We start from the raw sequence: 15,055 nt of genomic DNA on the forward strand, positions 1-15,055 counted from the left end.
GGTGAGGGAAGGGTGGTCATCACAGGGTGGGAGGGCAAGGGAAGTGGTGTGTGACATGGGGGCTAGAGGGGCACGAGGGGAGGGGTGAAAGTCGGGGGTAGAGGGGTCGAGCAGATGGGCAGGCAGCAATGGGGCAGGGGGAGGGACAGGTGCCAGGGGGACAGTCATGCGGCATGGAAAGGGGCAGGCACTGTGGCCAACAAGGGGCAAGAAGAGGTATTGGGGGGTAAAGTGGGCAAGGGAAGAGGTGGGTTCCTAAGGGGCAGGGGGAGGGGCAAGTGCTGGGGGACAGAAGGGGGAAAGGACGGGGCAGGCAAAAGAAGGGAAGGGGGAGGGGAGCAGTGGGTGCTAGGAGCAGGATGATGTGAAAGCAGGGGTAGGCACCAGGAAGGCAGGGAATGGGGGAAGTCATGGGTGATGGGGGCAGAGGATGGTGTGTGTGTGGGGGCACCAGGGAGGAAGGGGGAGGGGCAGGTGACGGGGGACTGAGGGGGGTGAGCAGAGGGGCAGACACAAGGAGGGCTGAGGGGGGAGGGGCAGGCACCAGGGGGCAGAGAGGGGGTGAGGGGAGAGGTAGGGCAGGTGTGTAGAGGGTGTTAGGAGATGGGCTTGGGAAGGGGCAGGAGCCAGAGGGTCAGAGTGGGGCTAGAGGAGAGCTGGGCACAGGGGGGCGAGGGAAGGGGTGGGTGCCAGGGGGGCAGAGAGGATGGGGAGGGGGGCATGTGTCAGGAGCGCTGAGGGGAGTGAGAAAAGCAGGAGCCAGGACAACAGAGGAAGGTGAAAGATGGGGTGGGCACTAGGGGCAGAGGGGGGTGAGGGGAGAGCTGGGATTCATGAGCAGGGGGGAAAGGGGAGCAGAGGCCAGGGTGTAGGGGAGTGAAGTGATGGGTGGGCACCAGGTGCAAAGAGTGTTTGGAAGAGGGGGCAGGTGCCAGCCCAGGAGGGAGGGGTGAGAAGGGGGATGGGTTCCAGGGGGGCAGAGATAGGTGGAGGGCAGGGGCATGTGACAGGGCAGGGGGCATGTGACAAAGTGGGTGGAGAGGGGACAATGGGAGCAGAAAGGGGGTGAAGGGAAGAGGTGGGGCAAAGAGGAGCCATGGAAGATAGAAGCAGGGGCCAGGTGGGCACAGAGGTTGAGGGAAGGGGAAGGGAGGGGCAGGAGCAAGGGGCCGGAGGGCGATGAGCAGATTGGCAGGTGCCAGGGGGCAGAGGAGTGAAGCGGGAGGCCTGCATCTCTGTTGCTTTGGGGCCGTGTGTGATTGGTTTGTTACTAAGAGCAGGTCGGTGCTGTCCCCACACACACTGGCCAGGCAGCCCTGCCCCAGGGGTGGAGCTGGGACTCTCCATGCCGGCCGGCCCCACGGGCACCACCTTCCAGCCAGGCAAACCCCACCGCCGGCCCCTCCCCTCGCGCAGCCCAGCCCCTCCCCCAGGCCATGGGAAGTGGATCTGGGCTTGGCTCCTGGGTGGGGGCAGGACAGTGGGGGGATGGGCAGTGCGGGGATGCTTGGAGGTGTAACTGGGTAATGGGGGAACAGGGGCCATTACTAATGAGGCCGGGGCAGTGGGGAGGGAGGGGGAATTTCCCCACTTCCTGCACCTGCCATCTGGGAGAATCTGCACCGGGGCCAGTCCCAGCTCACACCAGCACAGCGCGTCTGCACTAGGGTTTTGCATGGGGACACAAACATGCCTGAGACACTGCTGTGCCAGGGTCCATATCCCCTCCCCTCACTGGGGTTATGGATCAATAATTACAGGGTCACTGGAGCAGGGGAGCTGGACTCTGGGCTTCCAGGTGGGGCCCGACACACCGGGCTGCAGAGTCATTCTCACTCCCACGCTCTGGCCGAGGGCCCATGGCAGTGTTTAGATTCAGCAGGAGAGATTGAGGGAGCCTCATGTCAGACACCCGGAGCCCAGCGGTTCCAGCCCTCACCTGAGGGGGGGGGGGGAAGACCCCCATTCCAATTCCTGCCCCACATATCACATGGGGGGATTGAACCTGGGGCTCCCAGCTGAGGGCCCAGCCACTGGGCTAAAGGCTAGAAGGGAAGCAGTGGCATCTTCTTCTGTTCATTCAAACTATTCAGCAAACTCAACATGGATTTGCAAAGTTTCAGTCGATCCAAAATAATATTTTGCAGCAAATAAACTATTTGTCCAAAACATTTCACCCAGCTCCACTTCAAACCTGTCTGAACAACTTAGGAGCCCAAACCCCAGTGACTTGCAATGAGTGACTGTCAACATCCACAGCAACACAGAGTTACAGGCTCAGGACATCAGCTATGAAACACCCCAGAGCTGCTGTTAAATTTGCCCTGGGTAGGGAAATTCCCCCCCCCCCCCCCCCCCGCTCCTGATCTTACCCCAAAAATCAGGCTGAAAATGGAGTCTCGGCTCCAGCCTGAACTCTCTGCTCAGAGCGATTTGTCCCATGGACTCTGCGAGTGGCACAGACTCTCTGCAGCTGCACCTGGGCATCTCCCAGAGCAGATAATGGTCCCAGAGACTGTCTAAGAGCCCCAGGCGTTCAGGTGTCTCCATCTAACGACAGCACCAGCCACCCTCCTTGCTCTCATTAACCAGCCTTGGGTCAGACACGCTGGGAACTTTCACACCAAGACTCTGGAGACACTTTGGGTTCATCTACACCAGTGGTTCTTAACCTTTACTGCAGCCTGCACCCCTTTGGTTCTCAAAATACGTTCTCGCACCGCTTATCAAAAATCATTGAAGTAGATCAGTTCTTTAAACCTAGATATATTTTTTGTTTGTATATTACAGTAATCGTTAAAAAATGTATAATGTTAATAAATATATTTGATGAAACAAAGTAGTTGTACTTACGTGCCTGTACTTACTTTGTGTTTTCAATGATTTACCGTCTAAAAAAATCTGGCATGTTTTGTACCCCCAGAAAGGGCATCTCGCACCCCCAGAGGGTGCGTGCACCCCAGGTTAAGAACCACTGATCTACACAGTCTGCGGCAGCAAGTCCCAGAGCCGGGACAACAGACTGAGATTTGTGGGGCTCCTGCTATGGCGCTAAAAAGAGCCGTACAGACCTGCAGGCTCAGGCTGGAGCTGGGGCTTTGAAGCCCAGGGAGTAGGTGGGGGCTTCAAACCCAGGCTCCAGCCCCAGATACAACATCTACACAGCTGTGTTTAATGCTGCAGCACAAACCCCACAAGCCGACGTCTGTCACCCCGGCTCTGAGACTCGCCCAGGAGGGCTGACAGAGCAGCACGGCACAGACACCTTCCATGCTGGAGGGACATTCACTCTCCCAAGCTGGTGTCTGGAGGGCCAGCAACAGCCATGGGTGTTCCAGCTCCCATTGCTGGAAGTGCCCAGGCACCCACAGCGACACACTGAGGAGGGCCAGTGACTGGAAAGAGTCACCCTGACCCACTGCAGACAGGGCTGGTCCAATGCTGTGCACAGACTGTGGGCAGGATGGGCACATAAGATGGGGCTGCCTCCAGGAGCAAGGACGGGGAGACTGGCCTGGTTTCCCAGAACACTCAGAGAACAGGGGAATCCCAGGTTATTAAAGACACCCTGCCATGGGGAGGTCAGGCCCAGGACTGTGGGAACCCCATTTGGGGCTGGGAAAAGTTCCCCCTCCAGAGTTAATTTGTTTTGATTACACGGAAAAGGGACACGGAAAAAGATGCTGCCCTACAAGAACTTTGGATTTTGGACAGAGGGGATCGGGGATCTTGCTATGGGGCAGTGAGAGTTTCTAGTACTGGGTAAAATGGGTTGCTAAGAAAGCAGGCCCTGGGGTATGAGCTTCAGAGGGAGAGGCCAGCCATGGGTTTCAGACGTCCCTCTGCTTACCAGAAATACCTTAGCCTCACTCCGAGATTCAAAGCTTGGGAACTGGGGGTGTTTGAGTAGCTTCCTCCAGGAGCCTGAAAGGACTCCCTTGGAAAATGATCCAATCAGCAGCTCTAGTGGACAGCCGGCTCTCTGGGCCAGGGGAGCCAAGGCAGAAGCTAAAAGTGATTTAGCATTTCTGGCGGTCCCAGGAGAGGGGTGTGACAAGAGCTCTGACAGGACTATTGAACAGCTAGTAGTTTTCAGGCCCAGGTGCGGGTTTTCTTACTGAAACTGGCCAAGCAACAGGAGCAAGCCCAGTGACCAGAAGACAGGCAGAAGGAGCTACTCGCAGAGCAGGGGAGAAGCCACCAGATTGTGGCTACGGAGAGCAAACAGGTCAAGGCACTGAAAAAAGAAACAGGGTGTTCGGCAGAAAAAATTCTGCTCTAGCTCCCAAGAAGCCCAGCCGTTGAAGATTAAGCTCCAGCACTGACATGAGCAAGAACAGATGAGATTATTCAAATGCAGGAGAAACTCACAGCTGCTGAATGTAACAAGCGCCAGGCACCATCTCATAGGGAGGAAGCGGCAGTTGGAATTGCCAATACATATGGTCAAGGAGCCTGGGCCCTAGAGGAGAAGCAGCACCTGGAGACTGGAATAGTTCAGCCATTGGAGGTGCAAAGCAACAGGGAGATGGAGAACACCAGTCTCAAGGCAGCCAAGCTGCAGGCAGCCAAGGTAGAAAATGAGCGATGCAAGACTAAAGTCACCCCGGGGCCAAAACTGAAAGGGCTTGAACAAGCCCTAGGCCTTGCAAAGGAGGGGCCCAGAAAGGGCTGCAGTATGTGAGTGGTGTGCCTGGGAAACTACAGCAGGGTTTGCTGGGACACAGGAGCCTGCCACACCGGTTAGAAGGAAGAAACCTGGAGAACTTGAATCAGAGGGTGTCTGCAACTGAGTTGGCAGGTGCGATTCCCAGCTCATGTAGACGTACCTGCACTTACTCTGCTCAGGCTAGCCCACTAAAGGTAGCAGTGTAGCCCGGCTAGGAAGGGCAGCTCGGGCCAGCTGCCTGAGTTTGTACTAAGGGGGGCTGGGCGGGTTTGGACTCAGGCAGTATCTGAAGCTGCCACCTGTGCTACCCTGGTCACATGGCTATTTTTAGGTGCTAGCTCAGCTACGTCTACATGAGCTGGGAATCACACCTCTTAGATCAAATGTGGACGTTTCCTAATAGAGGAGAAGGAACAGCTCCTGGAATAAGTTAAAGAACTAGACAGACTAAAGCTGATGGCTCAGGAGAGGGCAGAGGTGCAGGCTGAGGGCTCTGGTGTGTGCGATAAGAGAGAGCCCAGCAATAAATCACCAGGAGGCTGCATTTATACAGGGGAGGGGTGTGATGCTGCGGGTGTCCTGGGAGGCTTTTTAGGGGAACAAGTGGATCTCACACTGAAGGGCTGGATGTCGATGGGCACAGATACAGAGGTGCTGGCTACAAAGGAAGCTGCACTAGTGGCCGTGTCCTCTACAGAGACCCAGCAAACCCACCCACTAATGGACTGGGAAGAGCTAGAAGAAAAGGTTGCTGCAGCTGAGGGGAGCAGGGCAGAAGGCCTTGCACAGCTGAGCACCCTCCAGGCCCAAAGGCTGAGGCCCTGCAGGAGCTAGAGGAGATGCGCTGACAAGGGACTGGATCTCAGCCCAAGCCATCCAGCGGGAACGGGAGCACTGGAAGGAGCCTGTCTCAGCACTGGAAGGCGACTGGGGAACAGCAGTGTTTGTTGTTGCAGAAGGAGTTGACTAAGCTCCAGAACCAGCTTAAGATCGAGTGTGGAACGAAGCTCAGCTCTGAGACGCATATGAAGCAGGAGAGCCCAGAGACCTTGTGGAAAGAGATGAAATTATGTCAGAGAGAGAAGGTGCAGCTTCTCCAGAAAACAGAGCAGCTGGGCAGGGAGCTACACCAGCCAGCTGGAGACAAGGACATGGAAGATGGAATGTCTGAGGTGGGGATTCCACCTGCTGGAGGGAAAAGCCACCATAAAAACACATGTCCAAGAGGAAGTTGAAATAGAAAAGGAAGAGACTGGGGACCCTTCCCCCCAGAGACCTGAAAGAGCAACACAAAGCCCGAACCAGAGCTGGGCTAAAATGGAGTCCATCCTACAGGAAAAGGGGAGGAGCAGAAAGGCACTTTCCCGACTGATAACATTACACCCAGCCATGTGGACAGAAGAGGATCTGAAATGTGCTTCCAGAGCTCATTTACTGAAGGCTGCAGGAAAAAAAAGCTGTGCTCAGTAATAATTAGAGATGCTAATAAGGAGCTATCTGAATGAAAGACAAACTGAACTCCAAAGGGCACGTGTGTGAGTGTGTTCTGGGAGGCAGCTGTTTGAGGGACCTTGTAGCTAGCTGGGGCTGTGTAACAGACCTTATTTAAGCTAACCTCAGCCATACCTGGCAGAGCATTAAAGGGCCTTGTGATGAGCACATCTGGGGTGTATCTGGCTCTGGGGGAAGCTCTGTAGCCAGCCCGTATCTGTTACAGCAGCATGACGGCAATGGTGGAAGCCCGGTGCTATTGCCTACCTCTGCTATGGCCAGAGGGCCTGACTATGGCTTGGTCTACACTTACCCCCCAATTCGAACTAAGGTACGCAACTTCAGCTACGTGAATAACTTAGCTGAAGTTCGAAGTACCTTAGTTCGAACTTACCTCGGTCCACACGCGGCAGGCAGGCTCCCCCGTCGACTCCGCGGTACTCCTCTCGTCTAGCTGGAGTACCGCAGTCGACGGCGATCACTTCCTGGTTCGACTTATCACATCCAGACAAGACGCGATAAGTCGAACCCAGAACTTCGATTCCCAGCCGCCGAACTAGCGGCTGGGTGTAGACATACCCTTAGAGTACAAGTTGTTCTGAACTACACCATGCTGAAGACTATGGGGGATTTTGCCCATCACATGAGCTACACAGGACTGTGGGGAACACAACTCCTGGTCTCTTCATTTTTTCACAATTCAGTGACGAGAATAAAAATATGGCCAAGGGCCTTGTAGGTTTCCTTGTGGCAGAAGGGCAGGAAGTTCCCGCTGCTGCAGAACATAACCAAGTGTTAGCCATGGTCAAGCCTGCCTTTAGGTAGACCGGGGGAAGGGAGGTCATGGGGGCCGGCCCTTTAAGGGGAGTCAGGGACCAGCCTACCTGTGACAGGCTCCTGTAAGGGAGAACCAGCCAACCCAGCCCCACCTGGAAGTAATGAAATCCCTAGGTGGCTGGTTGGCAGCTAAACAGCTAATGAGTCTGATAAAGGGTTACCAGGGCTCAGCTGGAGGGATCCCAGAAACAGGAAGCTGCTGAGGAGAGGGGATCCCAGGAGAGGTCACAGAGCAAGGACTTGGGAAGGGCTGTGCCTAGAGAGAGGAGCTCCTCTAAGGGGGAGGAGCTGCCAGAGACGACATTGATAGAAACAGCAGCTGTATGAGGACAGAGGTTTGCAGGTGAGGGCTGCAGGGAACAAAGGTACAGTCTGAACTGAACCTGCCTCCAGGAAGAAGGGCTGGGGGCTCCTGACTCGAGGAGAGTGAGGGCCTTAAGTTAGAGCCAGAGGCTGGAGCAGAGTGAAGGAAAATATTTTATTTTGGGGTTTACTGGGACTCAGTGTGGACCCCAGCAGGGGACTTTTGTCTTAGAGCTTTTGGACTGTGTGGAGCAGTTTAAGGAGGGCTGAAAAGAGTAAACCGAGGCAGGGCAGTTGCAGGGCCACCCAGAGCCAGCTGAGGGGGAACTTGGTGGTGCCACCCCATGATGAGTCTGCACAACTGGCCCCCATTTAACAGAACTGCTGCCCGTTCCCCAGGCAGACGGAGCCTCACTCTCTCCAGTCTGTCAGCTTGGGCCCAATGGAGCCTGCGTCCCTGAGTGAGAACCTGGAGCAACTGAGCACAGGGTGGTGCCTCCCACCTAACTCCTGGCCTCCCCAGCCCAGCTCCCAGGCTGTTCCCTCTTCCCTGCAGCCTCCAGCTGTATCTGAGCCTGCTGCCCCTGCCCTCTGGTTGCTCCTGCCCTGCCCTGAGCCACCTGATAGCTGGATGTTGAACTGGGGGTGACCCAGGGCCCAGCACGGAGCCAGCAGGGTCACTACAATACTCTGTCAGACCCAGCCAGACAGGCCCAAGGGTGCACTGGAATCCTTGCATCATCTCAATGTTTGCTACTCCCCTTGCGAGGCCTTGTCCGCACTCAGACCGGGAGCCATTAGGGGCTGGCAGCCCCTTCTTCTGTCTCTGCAGCGCCTGGCTCACTTGTGGGTACTAGATCAATAATAACGCTCACTGCCCAGCCCCTAAGGGCTGTGTGACCGTGTGGTAGGGCTACCATACGTCCGGGTTTCCCCGGACATGTCCGGCTTTTCACTCTTTAAATAGCCGTCCAGGGGGGATTTCTAAAAATGTCGAGGATTTCCCCCCGGTCGGCTATTTATCGACCGAAAAGCGGCTGACAGGGCGGCCGAGCGCCGCTTGCATTGGGGCCTCGGCAGCCAAAGCCCCTTCCCGGCTAACTCCATCCCCTGCAGCCTTAGCACGCCGCCTGGCAGTGCTGGGGGGCGGGGCTGTGCGCCTGTGAAGGAACACGGTGGTGGGGCTGGCAGTGGCGGCCAGAGCCCCTCCCCCGCTTCCCCCCTCCTCCACAGCCTCAGCATGCAGCTCGGCAGCGCTCGGGCGGGGCGGGCGCTCCTTGGGTCGCGGAGCCAGACACCTGCTCTAAGCCGAGTGGCACAGTAAGGGGGCCGGGGAGTTGGAGAAAGGGGGCAGTCAGGGGACAGGGAGTGGGGGGGGGTTAGATGGGTCGGGAGTTCGGGGGGGCTGTCAGGGGGCAGGGGTGTGGAGAGGGGTTGGGACAGTCGGAGGTTGGGTGGGGGCAGTCAAGGGACAGGCAGCGGTTGGATAGGCGTGGGAGTCCCGGGGATGGGGCGGGGGTGTGGAGAAGGGTCAGAACAGTCAGGGGACAGGTAGGGAGTGGGTATCTATGGGGGCAGTTAGGGTGAGGGGGGTCTCAGGAGGGGTCAGTTGGGGACAAGGAGAAGGGAGGCTTAGATAGGGGGTGGGGTCCCAGGGGGTGGTTAGGGGCAGGGGTCCTGGGAGGGGGCGATCAGGGGACAAGGAGCACGGGGGGTTGGATGGATTGGGGGGTCTGTGGGGGGCAGTCAGGGGGGGGGAAGTGGGAGGGAGTGGCTAGGGGATGGGGCTAGCCCCCCAATGGACTGTCCTCTTTTTTGAAAGTTCAGATATGGTAACCCTACCGTGCGGGGCCTTCCCCATTGCACACGGGGACCCTGGGGCACAGGGAGCCCTGGTTACTCTGCCCCACACATTCACCCAGTGACTCCCCCGAGCTGCCGGACGCGGGTCCCTGGGGTCAGAGCGCGGGCAGTCAAGTGGCACTGACCATTCGGTGCTGCTGGGGTGGGTGAAAGGAAAGGGTTAATCCCAGCGCGGTGGCACTTTGCTGCCCAGCCCTGGCTGGTCTCTGCCCTCTGGGTGCAGCACAGGGCATGTGTCTCTGAGCAGGTCCCTGCCCACTCACCCGCCATTTGTCCCAGACACAGAGAAACCAGGTGCTGAGGGAAGGAGCAGCCCCAGCAGCGCCTCATTGGCCCTGGCATGGGCTGGGCCTGTGAGCGCAGCAGCAGAGGCAGCGGCAGAGAGACGGGGCTCAGCCATTGAGAACAGCCGTGTCCCCAGCTGCAGGGGAGGGGTCAGTGCTGGGACAACAGGCCGGGCTGGGTCTGGGAGCTCTGGCAGCGAGCGCGGTGACAGCACCAATGGCCCTGCTGGAGATCCTGGGCCTGGCCAGCCGGGAGCAGCCAGCGAGTGACTCAGGGCCTGGGACCCTGCCCAGGACGGGGCAGCTGGGGGGGGGGGGGCAGGAGGCTCCCCAGGGGCTGGAGATTCCCTAGAATGAGGCATCGAGGAGACGGGCTCAGGATCCCGACAGGCTCAGGGCTCTGGGGTGTGGAATGGCCCAGAGCCCAGCTATGCCCAGGGCCCCATGGCCATAGACAGTGCTCGGCTGGGGGCAGCAAGGGCGGGGAGGGAAGCAGGGCTGGCAGTGGCAGGGGTGTGAAATAACCCAGAGGAGCATTTGGCCTTCCTGACTCTAGCCTTGCCCTGCCAGTCTGTCCTGATCGCTGCCACCAACTCCTCCTCCTCGTCATTCTGGCCCACCACATAAACAACAATGGCTCATGTCTTAGGTTCTTTTGCTCCACCCGCTGCCCTTGCCACGCCTCCAGATACCTCCTCCGAAGCTCCCATTGGCCGTGGTTCCCCATTCTCGGCCAATGGGAGCTGCGGGTGGTGGTGCCTGGAGCAATGCACGCAGCCCTCTACTCTGCCCCCCCCCCCCGGGGCCTCAGGGACGTGGTGCTGCGAGCCAGCCACTTCTGAGAGCGGCGCGGGGCCTGCGGCACCACAGGGGGCAAATCCCGTGGGCCAGATCCAAAGCCCTGAGGGGCCGAATCCAGCCCCTGGGCATTAAGGGTGTGCCTGGGCACACCCGACACACCCTGTGCGCACACCTATGGGTATGAGAGTGACTGCGGCAGTATCAGCGTTAGTTACCTGCGTATCCTTGGGCTCTGGTGAGTCCTGAAATAATCAGAAATGAGAATTTACACAAATGAAATGCAGACTCAGCAAGTCACATACTGTGAAAAACAAACCACACAACCAGAAACAGCTTACCCAGTTCTGCCAGAGGGTCCATGGGAATGAGAGGAGAGAAAAGGGAAAAAAAGAACATAAATGAATCAATAGGAGAGATTCTCAGTAACAAAAGTGCCCAGTTCTAACCCCGCATTACATTGGCTTCAGTGGGAATTTTGCCTGAGTAAGGACAGCAGGATTGGGCTCCTAATCAATAGATATGATTTCTCCTTTATTGCATCTGATCCTGCAAACCCTCCCCCCAGAAATCAATGGGGCTACACCTGTAGGGATCACTCATGTGAGTCGGGGGGCAGAATGGGGCCATTGGTGATAAGGGGCCCAGTTCTTTCCCCTGCTCCAATCACTGTGAGCAGGGATGATGCAGACTGGCTGGAACCAGGCCCTGGACATCAGAGAATTCCCCTGCCGTAGGGAGAGCCCAGCCGGGGTAAAGCAGCATATCTGGTTCCTGTGTCAACTGCCCCCCCCCCCCCCATCCTAGTGTAGGGGGAGTGTCAGGGCTGGGACTGTGGGACTGGGGGTGTATGTGCTGGGGCAGGGTAGGGCACATCACCATTTCTCAGGGACCACAGCCAGCTGGAGCGAATTAGAGCAACCCCTGGGGCAGCCTGAGAACCAGAGAGCCATAACCAGCTCCCTCACTGCCCCCACCCCAAGCAGGTCCTGGCCCAGCAGAGAACCTGGGCCTGCAGCTCAAAGAACTCGTCCTTCCTAAGTGTCTCCATCATCTGGGTGATGCTGGTGACCCCAAGGGGTGCTGAGCACCTGCAACTCCTGCCAGCTTCAGTGTGATCAGACCCATGTGCCTGATCCTACAGCTGCTGTGTGTGGAAGCCAACAGGGCCCAATCCTGCTCCAAGGAGACCTATGGGTGCGGGAGAACATCCATGGAGAGCTCACCGGGCTGGGCCCTATTGGTATAAAAGAATCATTGTTCTCATTACAGGGTCTCTCAGGTGTCAGTAAGTGACGTTTGTTTGTTTGCTTTTTAAGGGTATTTCCAAGGGTTGATGTTGTGAAAAATAAAACTGTTAATATTCATATTTCAATACCAAAAATTTCCCTTTCAATATGTCTGGGTAAGATCTGGATTTCCCCTTGTCGTGTACGTTACCTGTCTCAGTAACACATGAATTTTTTACACTAACACGTCTTTGCACACACAGCTCTGAGTGTTCCTTTTCCAATTTAAAGCATAATCAAAACTAGTAAAAATGCCCTTACCTTTCGCTGCCTCGTATTCCGCTGGAAAGTCAAAGACATTGGGAGTTAATGTTGAGTCTCAAAACTTAATGGGCAATAGTGAAGCTAACAGCAAGGTCTCCCTCACTGGTGATACGAGTGTTTTGAAAGATTTGTCCATAAGGCACTGAGCAGAGCACAGCACAGGAGCTGGCTTCTTATGGGCGAACGGACTGAAGCTGTCCTGCCCCATCTGTTATATGTACTGCGTTATAAACCTCAGATACTGGACAGGTAAACCTGGCCCAGAGAGCAGGGCTTCCTGGCTCCACGTCATTACTCATCTCTGGCCGTGCCACACTGTTCCCTGCAACCCCCACCCACCTGCCCCTCTTCGTCCCCCGTCCTCTGCACAGACACTCACACCTTTAAGCCCCACCCCAGGCCATATCTCCATATCCCAGGGCCAGTCTCCTACCCCACTGCACATTGTTATTTGCATTCCAGTAGCATCTAGAGGTCACACTCAGACCCGGGCCCCACTGAGCTGGGTCCTGTACACACACATTCAGGGCCAGGGACGATCGTGCTAGGTCTCGTACACACACACTAAGGGCTGGGCCCCACAGCGCTAGGTCCTGTACATGAACACACTCAGGGCTGGGACCCACTGGGCTATATCCTGTATGCATACACAGCACCAGGCCCCACGGTGCTAGGACCTGTACACACACACTCAGGGCCAGGCCCGATTGCGCTAGATCCTGAACACACACACTCAGGGCTAGGTGCTGTGCACACATTCATGGGCGGGCTCCACTGTGCTAGGTTCTGTACACACACACACACACACACACACACTCAGGGCCGGGCCTCTCTGAGCTAGGTCCTGTACACACACAGAGTGCCAGGCCCCATGGTGCTAGGTCCTATACACACACACTCAGGGCCTGGCCCACCACGTGCCCAGCCAGGAGAGATTCTAGGGGTCACAGCACAGCTGGGTTTGGAGGAGGGATTGAAGAGAGAAGGGGGCAGCTTTACTAATACTAATGGGATGTTTTTCTGTACATGGAGTGGGAGGGGGAGAAAACACTGAGGTGTTTAAGGGAGAAGCAGAGAGGCAGGTGACCAGACACCCCAATATTAGGGCTTTGTCTTATAAATGCAACCATGCCCCCCCACCCCGCACAAAAAAAAGGTGTCCTGATTCTTCACACTTACTATCTGGTCACCCTACCTAGGATGCCAGGAGAAAAAATAAAATAAAAAGACCAGCGGCAGTACAGCTCACCCTGGAAGTGGTGCCAAAGATGACGGCCCTGCTGGCCCACCCCTAAAACTGTCCCTGCGCGCCCACCCCTGGAATCGGCCCTGCACATCCACCCCTAGAATCGACCCTGCTGGCCCACCCCTAGAACTAGCCCCACGCGCCCACCCCTAGAACCGGCCCTGTACACCCAATCCAAGAACCGACGCTGCTGGCCTACCCCTAGAACCGGCCCCACACGCCCACCCCTGGAACCAGCCCTGCTGGCCCACCCCTGGAACCAGCCATCGCTGGCAGAGGGAAGGCGGCGCCAATCGCTCAGACAGGGTGGAACTAAATGTTGAGTTGAGGGGCCTAAAGGCAATGCCAAGGAGCTTGTGCTGGAGGGGGCCTCAGTGGAACTAAGTGGTGGATGTGGCAGGAGAGACGAGCCCGAGGCCTGAGCCTAGCAGCCGTGCTTTGAATGGAGCTGAGGGGACAAAGCAGCTGGCGTCAAGGCCGGGCAGGAGGAGATCACAGCAGTGGAGGTGTGAGATGATGGGGTGAACGAGAGCCTGGGCTGTCAGGACAGACACGAGAGGCTGTATCTGTGACGTGTTATACACACAGGAGCAGGGAGACTAAGGTGAGGTCAGGACACGGGGGCCTAGAGAGAGGCTGAGTCAGAGACAATGTCTAGATTGACTGGGCTGATGCAGATGTTGTTGGGGTGGCCAACACTGTATTTCAAAAATACAGGACAGTTTTTTTCTCCCCCCACAACCCTGACCTGGGCCTACATCATGGAGTGGTTCTCCCAGCCAGGGCAGGAGAAATACCCCCCGGCCCCTCCCATAAGGAGACACCTTGAGCAGGGTTCAGACCCCAGGCCTCCCACTCTGCTCTGGGCTCCCTGCAGTCAGCTCAGGCCTCACACCCCAGCTCAGGACCACAATTCCTGGCCCATAGAAGGGGCAGAGATCCTGGTACCTAGCTCGGGGCAGCCCAGTGTGCGGGATGGGAGGCAGGGAGGGAGGGAGAGCTGTCACATCCCCCTGCCTCGGGGAGGGCTCGTGGTGTTATCCAAAGAGATGAAGAAACTAGGAAGTGGGGTCGGCTGTGAGGGGGCCGGAAGAGCTTTGAGCTTAAGTTGCCCTCTGGCCATCGACGAGGAGGAGTTGTCAGACAGCTGAGATGTGGGATGGGATGCCTGGGAACAGTCTTTAGCAGAGCAGGAGTTTGAGAGTCACTGGCATAGAGGTGGTATCTGATGCTGTGAGTGTCCATAAGAACCACTAGGGCCAAGCACTGAGCTTTGGGGGATGTGCTGTGAAAGAGGGAGACAGGAAGAGACCCACCCAACAGAACAGACACCGAAAGCGATTAGCGAGGCAGGAGGAGAACTGGGAGAGGAGGGAGCTATGAAAGGCGAGGATTTAATGGAGATAGGAGTGGTCAGGCCGCCGACAGCAATTCCGGGCCCCAGGGCAGAACAGTCATTGGGCCCCCACGCACACACAAGCTGTGCCCACGCAGACACGCTCCGCCTGACATTTGGGCAGTGCTGCCGGCTGTGCTGTTGGGCGCACTCTTCCAGCATGGCCAGGGCTGCCATGTGCCCATCTGATAGCGTTGCCAATTGTCTAATGGCACAAACCCAAAGACCCTTGTCATGCCCCCTGCCCCGCCCCTTCTCTGAGGCCCTGCCCCCTGCTCACTCCATCCCCCTCCGTCTGTCACTCGCTCTCCCCCACCCTCACTCACTTTCACCAGGCAGGGTGTTGTAACAAGCAGGCAAGGTACTAACAAACTTCAACAGAACTTTATTTTTACAGTGGAAACCTCTTTACCAAGCTGCTGCTGCACCCTCTGTAACTCTCACTCAGCCTCCTCAACTCCTCCCCCCTCCTTCCTGTTTCCTGTCCTTTAGACTCCCAGCAGCCAGTGCTCCCAGTTCTAATAATCACAAGCAGCATCTAAACACCACACAGCGGCAGGGGGTTGGGGTCCAGGAGGACGTGTAAGGTGCAGGCTCTGGGAGGGAGTTTGGATG

General features: G+C 57.0%; 2 protein-coding genes across 2 annotated transcripts in view; both read right to left on the bottom strand.

The window, feature by feature from the left end:
* The window catches only part of LOC135887539 (zinc finger protein 850-like), a 437,015-nt gene that overhangs the window by 54,585 nt on the left and 367,375 nt on the right, over positions 1-15,055 (bottom strand). The gene's annotated exons all lie outside the window — the stretch shown is intronic.
* The window catches only part of LOC135888178 (butyrophilin subfamily 1 member A1-like), a 45,006-nt gene that overhangs the window by 2,160 nt on the left and 27,791 nt on the right, over positions 1-15,055 (bottom strand). The window contains exons 8-10 of the mRNA XM_065415994.1: positions 11,796-11,816; positions 10,587-10,592; positions 10,464-10,490 (exon numbers count right to left, since the gene is read on the bottom strand). Coding sequence (XP_065272066.1) covers positions 10,464-10,490; positions 10,587-10,592; positions 11,796-11,816 — 54 coding nt within the window. The remainder of the gene's footprint in view (positions 1-10,463; positions 10,491-10,586; positions 10,593-11,795; positions 11,817-15,055) is intronic.

The sequence above is a fragment of the Emys orbicularis genome, chromosome 13 (genome assembly GCF_028017835.1).
Source record: "Emys orbicularis isolate rEmyOrb1 chromosome 13, rEmyOrb1.hap1, whole genome shotgun sequence".
Classification (NCBI taxonomy): domain Eukaryota; kingdom Metazoa; phylum Chordata; order Testudines; family Emydidae; genus Emys; species Emys orbicularis.